Source organism: Micropterus salmoides, unplaced genomic scaffold (genome assembly GCF_014851395.1).
Source record: "Micropterus salmoides isolate LMB-PRFRI ecotype aquatic unplaced genomic scaffold, ASM1485139v1 Ms_hic_scaffold_2, whole genome shotgun sequence".
Lineage (NCBI taxonomy): Eukaryota > Metazoa > Chordata > Actinopteri > Centrarchiformes > Centrarchidae > Micropterus > Micropterus salmoides.
This window is the reverse complement of record NW_024041150.1, coordinates 51,379,779-51,396,396: the sequence shown is the minus strand read 5'-3', so window position 1 is coordinate 51,396,396 and position 16,618 is coordinate 51,379,779. Positions and strand designations below refer to the sequence as shown.

Here is a 16,618-nt window from a genome sequence, read left to right as displayed (position 1 = left end):
TAGATGGGTGAATTAGGATGAATCATGTCCCCATTAAGAAAGACGCTGTGTGTATTTACACACAAAGTACAGCAGCATAATGTCATTGTTTATTTTAATCTCCCGACTCGATCGCTCAGGATGAACTGACAGCAGCCTCTCTGATCAGGAAAGTAATTTATTAAAGCACAAAACAGTCTATAAAAAAAAAAAAAAAATCAATTTACACATGAGGGGAGCTACCTTCTTGTTAAGGAGAGCCGAGCTCCCCTTTAGTTTGCACCCTGCCTACAATTTCAACTGTCTGATTCCCGCAACAGCAAATAACTCTACTCTTTCACTCATGGATTTGTTTTTTGTGCTGCTGAAATGTTTGTCATCTGTGTAGGTGAACTATTGAAAAAACAAAACACCAGGTTAAAATGTGTTTGTAACATCCGTTACTGATATTGTAACGGGTATAATATTACCGATTTTTATTTAGTAATGCGTGATACTACTGTGTTACAGCAAAAGGCAAGACATAAATGTAATTGCATTACTTTTGTAACACATTACTCCCAACAATGGCGACAAATAAGTACGTTCGCACTTTCAGGCACAAATAGAAAAACAAGAACAAATCAAGCATGATTAATGCATCTTTTTATTGAGGATGTCTACAAACACAATAGAAGAAAACAGAATAAAACAATGTGGGCATTGATCTTTATAGAAAACAAACATTAATAAAATGCTTATTTTTAAAGATAAGATTATTCAGCTGCAAGGAATAACATTTTTGTCCCACATCACTAAAAAAAATAAAAAAATCATTTAGCTGACGCTTTTATCCAAAGCGATTTACAATTGTTATATACGTCAGAGGTTGCACGCCTCTTGGTGTCTCACAGTGGATTCAAACCCAGGTCTCTCACACCAAAGGCATGTGTCTTATCCACTGTACCATCACCACCCCATGTTCAACTTCAACAATTTCAATTTACAAGCTCTAAATAAATATTTCTTTTGCATTTTCTCATGATATTGTACAAAGACTAAAAACAATTTGTTGTTTCTGAAATATAAGAAAAAGTGTGTCAAATAGCAGAAAAATCTATTCCAAATTATACTACAATAAAAGTACTTTAAATGTAAAAGTCCATAAATTGGATATAAAAATAAAATAAAAATAAAAAAAAATAAAAAAAAGGACAAAAACTAAATTGCCAATCATGGAAAACACTTTTCAACAGTCGCACCACATGATATTTTCTAATTTAGTCAAAATTTACAGGCAGAGAATAGGCCACCTAAACAAAACAGGCTAGGTTCCTACAAAAAGGACTCCAGTAACTTTATAATCAAAACAAATATTGGTAGAAATGTTTTTTTAAAGTTAAAAGGTGAGTACATATATGGAAGAGGTCCTGTATGGATATGGTATGCTTTTATGCTTTCAACCTTTTTTGTGTGACCTGTGGTTACCAACTAGCTGCCTCTGCTGCGCCATTAATTCATGTTATCGTCTTCTTGTTCAAATCCCGTATTCTTGTCTGAACTTTGACCTACACCGAGACCCTCGCTCCCACCACGCCTTTGGAGTAAATTTTGGACTTTTAGGGCTCCGCGTTTGTTAGCAACAATACATCTGCAACATCCGCGAACACTTTGAAAATTAAACTCTTTGTTAACGTGAAACAACATGTTATAACCATTCTGAAACGTCGATGAGAGGATGTGCACAAAAAGAGAAAGAAAACTCAATGAGAGTGACTTTCAGAAACAGCAGTCAGGTAAACTTGTTCTCGCCTCTCAAAGTCTGATGTCGGCCCATAACAGCAGCCTGATGTTAAGTTATTGTGCAGTTACTCCTCATCTGATCATCTGTTTCTCAGTTGATGTTTAGTTACAACTCTGGACTAATGCAAGATGGAAAATAGTGGATTGACAGTGATTAAAATGTTGATTAGCAGGGCAGACTGTTTAATTTGGACATACTTCATTTAATAAGCATCACATATTCAGTCATGGCAAAGTATACATAGTATTTTACATTTGAAAACTAGGGGGAGCCAGTTTGAAAGGGCCAGATGCTGCTGAGAACATTAATATAAATCCAGTATATATATATAAAGAATTGACAAGGGCTATGCTTCAGTTTGTCAGCAGAGTAGATGCTGGTCAGCCAGTACAAACACTATTGATCCACAGCCAGTATGAGCGCCGCCAGATACAAGCAGCTCAGACCCTACTGGAACAGTTGCTGCTCCACCAGATTGGCCCCAGTCTTATCAGCCTTTGAGGACTGAGTTAGTGCACAGAGGTCCATTCAAACCAGCACTGGATTTTTCTAGAAGAGGTTTACATTCAGGCTTATTACAGAGACAGCATGAGTAGGAGGCAGGAGGAAACAGCTCGCTTGGCTCTTTTCCCAAAACTAAGCAGCGTGATGTTGACGTTGGTGGTGTTTAAGGCTACTAAGATTAGTAAAGGTTTTCCCACATGTTTCACACCAGTGCGGTTTCTCACCGGTGTGAAGACGTCTGTGTGTTTCTAGGCCACCTAATTGAGAGAAACGTTTCCCACATTGTTCACAACAGTACGGTTTCTTGCCGGTGTGAACATGTTGATGGAGTTTTAGGTTACCTGATGCAGTGAAAGCTTTCCCGCACTGTTCACACCGGTACGGTTTCTCTCCGGAGTGAACAAGTCTGTGTTTTACTAGAGTACTGGATGTAGTGAAACTTTTTCCACACTGCCCACAGCTGTAAGGTTTCTCTCCAGTGTGAATACGTAGATGTTTTTGAAGGGTACTTGATTGAGAGAATCTTTTCCCACACTGCACACACCTGTACGGTTTCTCTCCAGTGTGAACACGTTGGTGTTTTTTTAGTTCACCTGATCTAGCGAAATTTATCCCACACTGGTCACAGCTGTACGGTTTCTCTCCAGTGTGAACTCTCTGATGAACCTTTAAAGATCCAGATCTTGTGAAGGATTTGTCACAGTGCTGACAGCTGTGACGTTTGAGTCCCCTCCGTTCTATAGCAACAGACAAAGAGAGAAAGACAGTGAGAGGTCATGGTGGAGCGAGCTATCTAGAAGCAGTTGACACTAATTAGACCAGTGTAAACCTAAGATAAAGTAGTTTTTTGTGCAGCTTTTTTTTTTTTAAAGTGTTGCAGGCATCAAATTTAAAGTGAGTGAATATGTGCCAAAAACAATAAAGTTAATCAGTTTGAACATTAAATATCTGGCCTTTATAGTGTATTAAATTGAATATAGGTTGAAAAGGATTTGCAAGTGAATGTATTCTGGTTTTATTTACGTTTTACACAACGTCCCAACTTCACTGGAATTGGGGTTGTTGAATCTGAATTGCAGAAAAATCTATTCCAAATTATACTACAATAAAAGGATATAATAATAATAATAATAAGATATAAAAAGGACAAAAACTAAATTGGCAATCATGGAAACCACTTTTCAACAGTCGCATGATATTTGGTCGCACCACATGATATTTTCTAAATTTAGTCAAAATTTACAGGCAGAGAAAAGGCCACCTGAACAAAACAAGCTAGCTTCCTTAAAAAAGGACTCCATGGAATTTATAATCAAAACAAATATTGGTAGAAATATATTATCCAACAAAGGTTAAAATGAAGGCAACTGGACTTGGTTGAAGCTACTGGAAGACGTTTCGTCCCTTATCCAAAGGACTTCTTCAGTTCTGACTGACTGGCAGGGAAACTCAGCTACTTAACCTCAGTGGGGTCGTTATCCCGGGTCATCGATACCGCTGGTTCGTTAGTGTCGTTACAGTCGTTAAGACTACCTGTGGCCAAGACTGAACGACCATGGTTGGTATCTTCACCTGAGGCCAATAGGTTACGTTTGTTGAGTTTCCTGGGAAGTGATGAAAGGACAGCATTGTAAGTGGGGGATAAGTGGTGGCGTAGACCCCTCCCCTGTTCAATGACGGCTTCTCAACCCTGGTGTAGATGCTTCCTTGACACCTCTTTCAAACCATCCATCTTCTCTGTCTAAAATGTGCACCTGGTGGTCCTCAAACGAGTGTCCTCTGTCCTTCAGATGTAAGTAGACAGCAGAGTCTTGACCTGAGGAGTTGGCCCTTCTGTGTTGAGCCATGCGTTTGTGTAGTGGTTGTTTAGTCTCCCCAATATACAGGTCTGTGCATTCCTCACTGCATTGGACCCCACTGAGGTTAAGTAGCTGAGTTTCCCTGCCAGTCAGTCAGAACTGAAGAAGTCCTTTGGATAAGGGACGAAACGTCTTCCAGTAGCTTCAACCAAGTCCAGTTGCCCTTCATTTTAACCTTCGTTGGATAACTATGACCTGGATGACTGAGAATCTTCATAGACAACGTAGAAATATATTGTTTTTCTGAGGTCATACCACATGATATCCAAAAGTGACAACTACATACCAGCTGTTACTATTTTAAATTTTTCCAGATTTGAGAGAGTTACAAACATACTTCCTGTTTCAATGGGTCCTTGGCAAATGGTACATTATTCAACTTCCTGTCTTCTAATGGATTTCAACATAAAAGTCCCAAAGTGGTTGTTTGTTGATTGTCGCACCACGTGATTTTTCATAAAATTAATGTATTATTACGGAAATATAAATACGGATGCTTTGCGATTTTGTAGAGGACTAAAAAACACTTTGGAAATCATGCCAAATAGGGCAAAACACAATTTTGAAAAGATTTTAAAGTAATTCCAAAGAAGTTTTCAAAACAGCAATCATGTCAACCAGAAAAAGTTGCAAATCAAGTTCCTATAGAGGTCAGTGCCACTCTAGACCCCTCTGTGGAAACACACCTACAGTTGGTTGTCACAGGTGCTAATGCATTAGTCAAGCTTGAACCTTGTGGGCTCTTGCTCCATTCCAGGCAACTCAGAACAGGGAAATTTCCGACCTCCTAGAAAAGTACTGTAAAACTACACTACTACTTGTGAAGTTAGAGGAAAAATTAAATACCCAACTTCACGAGCAGCTGCCGAATGACGTCGCACAACAATGGCAGCTCCCATGGAAGCACACATTGTAAATGTTATTAGGTAGCTGGTGATGGTAAACAATCTCTGAAAGTCATCTTCTGTACCCAAGCTTTTGATTACCAACTGATGACATTTACACTGATTTACATTTAGCGTCATGCACCTGAAACGCTTTGAGGTCGGTTGGATATCTGGAACACAGCATATGTTCCACAGACATCAAAGAAAGAAAAGTTGCCTATTACTCGATTAACAAACCAATTTAACCAAAATAAATACCAAAAACATGTCTTATCAATAAATCTATATTTTATTCAATCATCCAGATGAATTACATTAGAATAACGACAATTGCAGCAAATCTTAAAATGAATCAAATTTCCACGTCACTGATGTGTTGTGATAATAACAATAACAGACATTAATTAGGCTACTTTACTTAAAACTTTAAATGTTTCTGCCATGGATTAATTTCAATATTAAGTAATGCAGTATGATAATAAAATGTATTTCTGAATCAGTGAACACCTGAAAGGACTCGATATGAAACAGCTGATCGTTACATGACTCGCGGTGTAACGTTACGTTTCCATGACAGCAGCGGGCAGAAATTACTTTCAACATGAAGGCAATGAAGAAATACTACGTGTCCTAGTGCTGAAGATGTGCCGTGCTTATGTGGCAACAAAAGTAAAATGATTTGCGGTGCTGCCGTCTAGACAAAGTGCTGCGAGATACTTTCGTTTCACGTGTTTGTGCTGCTTCGCTATTCTTGGACAGCTGTTGTGCTGCAGTGAAGCTGTTTCCACTTCAGTTTAGTGATGACAATAATCCTATATTATCTAGTCAGTTGTTGTTACCTTTTAGTTTAAAAAAGCGCAAATGTTTAATTCAAATTTTGTTTGTCCTTTTTTTATTTTAAGATGTGTTGTGGGTCTATAATGTTGCATGTTTATCTAATAGACTCGGAGTCTAAAAGTTGAACTGAACTGATTTATTCATGTCTGAAGCATGGGACACTGAATAAAAACAACCCCGCCCCCCAAAAAACCCCAATGATATACTGTCTCCTTGTTGTTATGCAGAACAATACAGTTCGTCACTTGTAAAAGTTCGCTGTTCTCACAGTCATGTGATTTGTAACAAATCTTTGTCTTCTTCATAAATGTAAGTTGTAATTTTTTTTTTTTTTACACACAAAAGGTTGAAGCATAAAAGCATACCATATAAATACAGGACCTCTCCCATATATGTACTCACCTTTAACTTTAGAAAAACATTAGATTTTTGTAATTTTTCTGATAATTGAAGTGTCAAAATTGCAAATTGCAAATTGCTTTTGCGTTACTTTCACTGCTATTTAATGTGCACAATACTCAGTAAGATGTGCTGCATAGGTGGGTTCTAGTGATGTGCAGATCGGGGGGTCTTTGTCTTAAAAAAAACCTTATGGGGGTCGTGTCACAGATTTCCAACCAGATCACAATGATAAACTAGAAGGGACATAAAATAACTTGAAGTGGGGCGGTTACAGCAACACACAAACTCCTGTCAATCTGGACCCTAACAATCAACCAACCCAAAATCATGTTCATTTTCCAGAAGAGAAACAAAACCAGCTTCACAGCAATGTGTCAAACAAATCATTGAAATGTGAGGAAATTTTTGCTTGGCTGTGAAAGACAGGGCATAAAGGGGCTTTCTATGGTATCAAGAGATCAATATAAACATTCAACCACCAGTTACAGCCTGCTGTAATAAAATATTCAGGTCAGTCATCAAACCCACTGCATTATATGGCAGCTACAGCTGCTTGATTATGGTAATGATCACAATCAGGATTGTTTTGGTCAAACTTGAGATCACTATTATTTAACAGGATTACTGATTGTCACACATTTTGATCAAGCTGTTGTGCAGGTTGTATTAGATTACCATTGAAAGCATGTAACTGATAAAATAAATAAATTGTTGTGTAACTTCAGAAACAGCTGAAGTAACTGCAGCTCATGTTCGTTCCTGTCTCAGGTCATTCAGAGAATAATAACGCAGGCAGACTGTTTGTCACTGTGATAAACTCACCAACACACGAGGAAATATAATGACTCTGCTTCACTTTTCACCAGAATTGTTTCTGCTGCGCGCTCCCGACACAACACGGGCTGCACCGCGCATGCGCAACGCGGGAAACTCACAGCACAAAGAAAAGAAAAACGCTCGTGAGTTTTTCTTTCAGCTTCCTCTCTTCAAGATGAAAACAGGAACCACGGAGACACTTTGGAAATCAAACCACGTCAACACAAACCCTGGAGCGGGTTTTCAGGCTCTGATCTCTAACAACAGAATGAACGGATGATACACGGACCCTCGAGACTCTTCCTCGTGTCTTTAGTCTCGTGATGAAGTCATGAACACTGACCTGAACATCGGCGCTATCAGAGCACGAGGCTGCTGTTTGGCTCCTGCGGTCCGGGTTCTGGTTCTCCATCGTCCTGCAGGTCTCCGCTGTGACTGGTGGACCGTGTTGTCCTGGACTGAGTCTGGATTCTGGTCTCGGAGCTCTTCAGGCTGAGATACAGGAGCGCTGCGGGATCCCGCGGAGTGTTCTCGCGATGTCACTCGCCCCGCCCCTTAGTTACTGTCGCTACGGCCGTTTAGAAACATGGCTCCTTGATTTCAGGCAGAAGATGAAGTTTAGTTAGTTGGTTTCCTGAAACCAGCTGATCATATTTGATGTGTATGAGGGAGTGTGCTTCACACAGAGCAGAGTTTTAATGAAGCGCTTGTTATTATCACATCAGAGGCTCATGAAAATATCCTGCTGAATTTTTGTACAACAAAGACAGAAATAACTTCATGTGTCACATTTAATGTTGAATTTACAAGAAGGCAGAATCATTAAGAGTTTGTCGTAGACAGCGTTTCACAAAGTTTCTAAAGTGTCCTCTAACTCAACAAGTCACTAAACTGCAGGATTGTTGAAGGGAGTCTGGGACTTTCTCCCCGGGCCACAAAGGAGTAGCTATATTACGGTTACTGTTTAAATGGTGAAATCAGATGAAACAGACAGTTTGTTCACAAACATCTGCTGCTTCTCTCGGCAGCTAAGAGAGTCCAAACACATCATTAACATGACAGTAAAGCTGTTTGTTCACTTAACGGGCCATCGTGTGTACTACTTAGGCAAAAAGGCCATAGAAGATTAATTGCCTGGATATCTCTACACATCTTTCTTGCAATTTTACTAGATTTTTCCTTTTCAGCGATGAAAAGAACAATTAGGTTTATGAGGAGTTTGTTAAAAGGAGTGTAAACGAGGAACATTACCTAAGACCATGAAAATGAGCTCATCTGGGAGAAAAGAAATGAGCAAAAACAAGTCCTTGCAGGTAAAGCAACGGGTAAAGCAACAGGTAACACACCGGTGCAGGTGTATCTGGGTACAACGTTGGTTTTCGGTTTCAATAGTCTTCCTCGTTAACAAACCTCCTCCGCGCACCTGCGGCTGAAAACAGAATCGCAGGTGGAAATTGCGAGTGCTCTGTCTTTTTGGCCACTTTATAAAACAGCCCACTGCTGATGGAGAAAGTCTAGGGAGGGCCCACCAATACAGGGAGAGAGAAAAAGAAAGAGGTAAGGCAAGCCGCTGTGTTACGGAATATTAGAGCTGAAGGCAAAGAGAGCAGGTTCAAGTAGACTAGTGAGTAAACACTAAAATAAATGTGGAGAATGAAGTAGAATTAAAATGGTTAAACAAGAAATAACCAAAGATGCTAGAAATATAAACATACTGTGGGAAACACAAATATATAAATAAATATTTTTTATAGGACAACTGTGTCGATTGGGTTTTAACACTTGCTTTTTGTTTACTATGGTTATCTATAATACTAATATGCCAAATAATATTATAGTAATAAATATATTAAGCATTTGGCCCAGTTGGCTACGGCTGGCCCGGTCCTGAGATGGGCTGACCAACTCGATTAGGTTACTTAAATTTGGACATTCAGTCAAAATTAAACACGTCATCCGAGAGAGTTTAACATAATATATTTGTCAGTAAAGTTACTTTTGTCAGAACAGAAAACCATAATCCTTTCTACATCTGCCATTTACCAGACTTACTTGTCTCCATTCATGTGTATTCCAATGTTGAGAGCAGTGTGTGAGAAAACATTTTCTTGCAATGGTTACATCCTATACTGTGTTCGTGAACTAGGATGTTGCTGGAATCAGTAGAGCCAGAGACACCCGGTCTTCCAGTACCAGTGCTGTGAGGTAGGGTGCTGCTGTAGGCCTGACAGAGACAGGGAGGTAGAGGTAGGAAGAAAACAGTGACACACAAATGTCTGGTTTGTAATTAACTCTGCAGTAGAGACAGACAGGAACAGCAGACAAAAAGAGAGAGAGCAGACTGGGCCGCAGGGCAGTATTCCAACATGACAACTACCTTGCTGAAGAAGCGTAAAGGTGATGGACTGACCAAGCATGTCTCCAGACCTAAACCCTACTGAGCATCTGTGGGGCCTCCTCAAACGAAAGGTGGAGGAGCGCAAGGTCTCCAACATCCGCCAGCTCCGTGATGCCGTCATAGAGGAGTGGAAGAGGACACCAGTGGCAACCTGTGAAACTCTGGTCTCTCTTAGTAATAAAATTGAGGAGCTCAGAGCAAGACTGAAGTTTGAAGAATATTTAAAATTTTGTAATTTTAAATGCTTAATGGAGACCTGGCTTAAACCAGAAGCAACACTCTCTGTTGAAGGTTACGCAATAATTAGGGCAGACAGAGATGAACAACTGTCAAATAAATCAATTGCCGGAGGACTACGTATATCCATGAACAGATCTGTACCCCGGACTATGAAATTCTGACGGTCTCATTTACCTGCCACGGGAATTTGGACAGATTCCAATCATCTTGACATATGTGCCTGGACCAAAACATCAGGAGGCTGCATGATAAATGATAGCTGAGACACTGCACTCCTACGGTCACCGGATCAGCCAGTGTTCATTCTCTGGGATTTTAACAACTGTGATTTAGCACGCCATCTCCCCACGCTCCATCAGACATTGACTGTCCGATGAGACACACGCGCACTTTAGATAAATGTTTTGATAACATTTCAGAGGCATACAGAGCGCTGCATTATGCGCCACTGGGTTCAATCCCCCACTGTGACATCCACCAATGTGTCCCTGAGAAAGACACTTAACCCCAGCTGCTCCAGAGGCGTGTGACCTCTGACATGTATAGCAATTGTAAGTCGCTTTGGATAATTGTATGCAGAAATGTGCTCCGATTAAGCGACCTTGTGATATAAACACCAACAGCCACATTGAAGAGTTCCTTACGGACCAGCCACAGGGAGTGAAGTGCAGTAGTGGTATTTTCTCTGATACAGTTACCTTAACTTCAGGAGCACCTAAGGCTGTGTGCGTTCACCTGTTTTGTTCTCTTTATATACAAACAAAATGCAGATTGTGAATCCAACATCTCAATTGAATAAATATGCTGATGACATGGTGGTAGTTGGTCTTATGCAGATGGGAGACACAGCTAAGCAGTCAACATTTCAAATCTCTCTATTAATGGAATCAATAGTGATCATGAGACACAACAGTGCTTCACGATAAGCCTGCTGAGATAGTTGATGAGGTTAAATACTTAGGAACCATGTTTGATTGTAAATTAAGTTTTACAGCCAACACAGAGTACATTTTTAAAAAGCAATGCAGCGTCTGTATCTACTTTCTGCGGAAATTGGATATAATTTCATACGACATATGCAAGAATAGCCTAGAGAGTGTTTATTGAAGTCTCATCGAAAGCCTTCTAACTTGAACTTGAAATTTGGGGGTTAAGGACAAAAACAGATTGTGCAGAATTACAAATTTGGCTGTTAAGATTATTGGGAAAGAGCAGAAACAATTGGGATGTATTAATAGAACGCAGGTGAAACAAAGAGTTAGAGAAATTGCTTCTGACTCTGTACACCCCTTGTTTACTGGACTGCTACCCATTATGGTCTGTGTGTATGTTGTGTTAGTTATTGTGTTTTTTTTGTTTATTGTTTTTTTAATCTGCCTGTGAAGCCAAAGACAAATTTCCACATTTGTGGACAATTAAAATAAAGATTTAAGGCCAGTGAATGATTCAGAGTCATTTCCTGCAGTCAGAGCAGGTCAGAAAGAAAATGTAGATCATCAATCAGTTCTGTTAGAGACAACTGTCAATTATCAACATCAAAGAGAGTCTGATGATTGGTTGATTGATTGATTGATTGATTGTGAGGTCAGTGAATGAATCAGAGTGTTACCTGTGGACACCTCATTCTCCCACAATAAAGTCTTTATAAACACGGTCAGTGATGAATCTGCCAAAATGTTCTGGTGTGTAAACAGAACCAGGAGAGCTGCAAACAGTTTCTGGATGGTCTTCACAGAAACAACAGTTTGTACTGACGTCTCTTTTAAAGTGAACCATGTAATGATCAGCAGGGTGAACTACTTTGATCTCTGATCAGCTGATGACGTCATCATAGTCATCATCCAATCCCTCCGCAACCTGGGTCGGCGGGATCATCACCATGGAGACGGGCAGGTCATTTCCTAAAGTCAGAGCAGGTTAGAAAAAAGAAAAAAGAAAAAAGAGCTTCTGTTAGAGACAACTCAATGATCAACACCAGAGAGAGACTGATGATTGATTGATTGATTGTGAGGTCAGTGAATGAGTCAGAGTGTTACCTGTGGGCCTGCGTCGATATAAACACACCATGAGGACAGTGGAGATGCAGTATGGACAGAACACCACCAGGTGGCAGACCAGTCTGAACACAAGCTGGAGGGGGACTGAGGCCGGGGGCGGGGCTACAGAGGTGGGCGGGGCTGTGGTTGTAGGTTTACCTGTAGAGAGAATCCACCTGGTCAGGTGAAATAAGTCCTGAAATCAAAGGTAACCTCTCACCTGTGACAGAGATCCAGCTAGATGGAGACTCTCCACGACCGCTGATGTTACACTTGTAGAGGCCTTCATCAGACTTGTTAACATGGTGGATGGTCATGTGACCTGTAGGCTCAGTCCTGATGAGGGAGCCATCTTTATAGAAACCAGCTGGGAGGTTGGAGGGAGGGGTCTTTGTTTTACAGTGCAGAGTGACATCATGTCCCTCCATCACAGGGAGGACAGGACTCTGCAGGATCACTGGTCCACCTCAACACAGAGACAAACTACAGCATTTCATCATTTACACACAGCTTCATCAACACTAACTCCACAGTCTGATCTTACCAGTGACAGTGATGTTGATGGTGTTACTGGACTCACACCAGTAAACTCCACTGTCCCATGGGAAGATTTGGCTCATGTAACAGGAAGAACCAGCTGATCTTCCCCAGAGTCCTGGTTCCTCTGGTTGTGTTCCTCCTCAGCGTCCATCCAGCAGAGCTGTCGTCCTCCTCACAGCTCAGAGAGACAGACTCTTCTTCAAACAGCTGAGAGCTGCTGGGACTCACAGTCAGAGAGGCTGGAGGGTTGACATGACACACTGATGATCTTTAGCATGTTTTTCCAAACTAAATAACCCTTTAAGTGCAACAAAGGAGAAACCCTGAAACCAAAACCTGAACCTGAAGCAGCCTCTGTGATGGTTTCATTACAGCTCGTTCCTTCATTTGCAGACAGTAAAGACTCAAAGATGTTTCATGTTGTAAATCACAGCCTCAGGTTTAAATATGTTCTCTGAGTTCTCGAGCAGTGGAAACATGTTTATGTCTCAAAAAAACTTCAGAAACTCATGAACCAACGCTGCTTCCTAAAACTTACATTCAGGCAGCGCTGATGTGAAACAGAGAAACAAAAAGCTGCAGGGTCACATTTTCATCAACGTGATGAAGAAACACTTTTCATCGTCAGCGTGTCTCATTTGTGTTCCTGCATGATCTGCGAGTGGCAGCTGCAGCAGGTTGAACTTGTTTTTCAGCAGCTCTCAGTAAAGGTTCAGTAAAGATGGTGGTTTCATTAAAGAGTAACTTCACTTCAGGCTGAAAGGCTTTGTTTGACTCTCCTCTCTACCCAGCATCACTATATTCATCTTTATAGCAACAGAATCCTGATCCGGCCCAGATGTGAGGAACCCAGGAGCACAGCAGTGAGGTCAGAACTAAAGAGAAATCACACCAGGTTGGTTTGAGGTTTTACTGCAGACACAACAACTGTAGCAACACATTCTCACTCGTCACATATAGACGCTTGGTCAAGACCCCTTGTTGCTTTTTAATGCCCTGGGTACCTTTTGTGTCATTTTTGGACATGTAGGGCTCCACAGTCAAGTTAGCAGTAATAAATATGCAACGTCCGGTTAGACTAAAAAAAACAACACTAGTGTTCAATGTTGTGAAATGGCACAATTTTTTAGGTTTAGGCTCTAAACTACTTACGGGAATCTTCAGTCGGCCACTAAAGGAATTAGTAAGTGTCTTAAAGACACAGTGGAGTGGTCGGTCTACAAGCTCCATGACATTCTTTGTTTGGCACTTGTTCTCTTTTCTATAATGACCTCCAGTGGGTCAGGGGCCAGGCCAATCACAGAGCCAGTCTTTTTAAACAACGTATTGATCCTGTTTATTCATTTCAGTAATGCTGCCTCCGCAGCAAAGCACAGCATAAAGAAGAACACTGGCTAAAATGTCTTGATAAAAGTATAAAGCAGGTTTCTGCTTACATCAAACGATCTTAAATCTCAGGAAAAACCATGACCCTAACCATGAAAAGGTCATGGTTAGGGATAAAAACGTAACTCGCGTTCCATAACTTATGTAACACAAGTAACTTCTTGTAACTTGTTATGTAACAAGTAACTTCACAAAAAAAAATCAGTGTTGACCTTTTGTTGACACGGAAAACACAGATCCCCCCAACTGTGCCTTTTCTCTGACATTTCTTTTAAGTATCCTACACCAGCTTTTAGTGTTCATAAGTGACACCAAGTGGCTTCCCCCAATGAGTTACAAATCGATGCCAAGTTAGTTAGTACGTCTGGACATCCTGGACGACTGGTCCTCTTAGATAACTTTTAAAGTGTCCAACACTGCAGCTCACTCCAGTAAACTCATATTAAGCCTTTAACATCCAGCTTAAAGCTGATTTTACTTCCTGCTCTTAAAGGTTGTATCAGAGTGAAGTGAGAAAATTTTCTGAACAAACTGTTAATGATCTTCTTTCCTGTTTGCTCGTCACATTTCTCTGTAATCTCAGTAACTTCTGACTCTCTCTGTCCTTTATTGCTTGTTTTGGCCTCACTGATCAATAAACTCTTCTGTCTTTGTTTTTATAATTTTAACTAAGTTAAGTCTAACTAAGTTTTCCAGCCAGTTTGATCCTGTATCTCACCTTCATTCTTCTCCAGCTCAGCTCACCTGCTAACTGTGTAGTTACTGAAATGTGAACAGAACAGATCGTACTTACAGATCGCCATTGAAGAGATGTTTGTCCCATCGTACCACTTGGTGATGTGAGATCATACTTTGTGTTTTTTCTCTCAGAGCAGTTCAAACCAGTTTCCTGTTACTACTTTATATACATACATATCTGTATTTATACATATCTATCAATAAACCTAGCACAAAAAAATAAGGAAATTATTTCTTTGTTGTAACAACATCAGGTGGGAGCTGCAGAAAACGGGGACACTGGTACATCCATCTACTGTCTGCTTTGCTGCAGTTCACGGCCTTTCTGGCTGAGTGAACAGTGAAATACTGCCACACTCTGGAGGTTTCAGGATGTGAAGGTGTTACTGCAGCTCTGATGTTGCTTTAGTAACTTAACGTTACTGTTCACATAACTTTACTCTATTAAGCCGACGGTGTCGCTATGGCCCGATGACGTCATGAACAAATCGATAATTAATTAATCGATTTTGTCGACTACTTCGATTAGTTGTTGCACCCCTAATCTACAGGGGAGAGAAAAAAAAAGACTTTCTCTGACACAGAAATAAAGGTGCTTGTGAACGCATATTGTTTGATGCAGCGGGTTCACAAACAAAAGAAAATGCTGCAAATTTAGAAAGGTGGACATACATTGTTGATTATATTAAACACGCATTTGTCGGCAACTCCTGTGTATTTGTACCGGGATGGCGGGTTCTGTCGGGATAGTCTGTCTATTGCTGGACCCAGTTCTTCACACCGATCCAAGAGTGCCCGGCTCTAGGGAATCTTAATCAATGTATTAGCCAGTAATCATCATGGGGGGACATTTATTGTCCATTATGGACCCTCTCCAATCCCTTCATTGTTTTCTGCAGTGCCATAGTGCAGCCACAAACCACATCAGAACTTTGTACACGACCAGGATTTAGAAGATGCTGAGAGAATTTGTGATCCTTTCTGAACCCACAACAAATACCGTTGAATGGAAGAATTCACTGAACGTCCAGTTTAAAATGATGAGTCAAAGCTTCTCTTTGTGTCGACTAATTTAATGAGAACATTGAAAACGACTTGAGTCTTCTAAGTCTCCAGATTATTACAAAAAACAACAAATATTATACATTCTTTATTCTAAGATTTTACAGTATGGATTTCCATAAACTGTAGGCCATAATCATCAAGATTAAAACAAAAGGTCTAAAATATTTAACTTTATGGGTATTGAATCTAGAATATATGAAAGTTTCACTTTTGAGTAACATTACAAGAAAAAAAAAAACCTTTTCAATGATATTAAAATTTTCTGAGAAATAGATTTGAATCAAATTGAATATACATAACAAAAAGGTTAAAAACTGTCAAGACAAGAAAATAATAAGAAAAGTATCATTGATATGTGTTGACACAATAAAGTAGAATCAAAAGAAAATAAAAATAGTGAATACAGATATAAAATAAAGATTAAATGAAAATTCCACTAAAAGGAGAAAATATGTTCAACTACAAACAACAAGAAAATATGCATGAAGCTCAGAGAAACAATATTTCATTCTTGACCTTGAGGAACACATCTGTAATAAATGAGTCTAAACTCAAGCCTCCGTACTGCGATGCAATGAGTTTGTTTCTAGTGACGATCAAAGAGTCAATCACGGAGAGTCTGGCAGCAGCTGCTCATGGCTGCTCAGTCTGTCACACTTTGTAGACACAAGACCACGTCAACGTTAACATTGTTTTTGCAGAACCTGATAATGTAATAATTTCCAAATATTGTAATAACATGCCACCAATAAAGTTAGTACACGTGATTGAAAATAATGACTCTTTGGAAATTATTACATTATCAGGTTCTGCAAAAAAAATGTTAACATTATTGGTGACGTACTACTACAAGTTATTACGATATTTTTACAGTTCTGCGAAAATAAGGTAAATGTGACAATTTATTACATTATTGGTAGAGATTACAACATTATTGGTTAAGACATTTTATTACATATTGCAAATAATTACATTAGTTTTTATTACATCATTGGGCGTTATTACATTATCAGGAAATGACTACATTATTGCTATGGCAACCAGCTGCGCATGTAGAAGAAGCAGCTCCTTAAACCTTTGCTTAGTTTTTGTTTTTTTATCCGTTTTTCCCAGCCTTACAAGCGTTACCCTCTGACATAAATACAGTC

The 16,618-nt window shown here is 39.8% G+C and overlaps 2 protein-coding genes across 2 annotated transcripts in view; one reads left to right on the top strand and one right to left on the bottom strand.

The window, feature by feature from the left end:
- The window catches only part of LOC119912601 (zinc finger protein 2-like), a 746,717-nt gene that overhangs the window by 307,100 nt on the left and 422,999 nt on the right, over nucleotides 1–16,618 (top strand). The window lies entirely within an intron of this gene.
- LOC119913336 (zinc finger protein 239-like) lies at nucleotides 1,593–9,484 on the bottom strand. The gene is made up of 2 exons (XM_038732744.1): nucleotides 9,445–9,484; nucleotides 1,593–3,003 (listed from the first exon to the last, which is right to left on the bottom strand). Exons 1-2 carry the CDS (start codon nucleotides 9,482–9,484, stop codon nucleotides 2,399–2,401), a joined length of 645 nt encoding a protein of 214 aa, XP_038588672.1. The 3' UTR covers nucleotides 1,593–2,398.

Bases quoted from the DNA above. Each gene is read 5' to 3' on its own strand.
- LOC119913336 (XM_038732744.1), bottom strand. From the start codon at position 9,484: ATGCTTGGTCAGTCCATCACCTTTACGCTTCTTCAGCAAG. The intron at 3,004-9,444 runs GTAGTTGTCATG...CTGTTGCTATAG, and splicing joins CTTTACGCTTCTTCAGCAAG to AACGGAGGGGACTCAAACGT.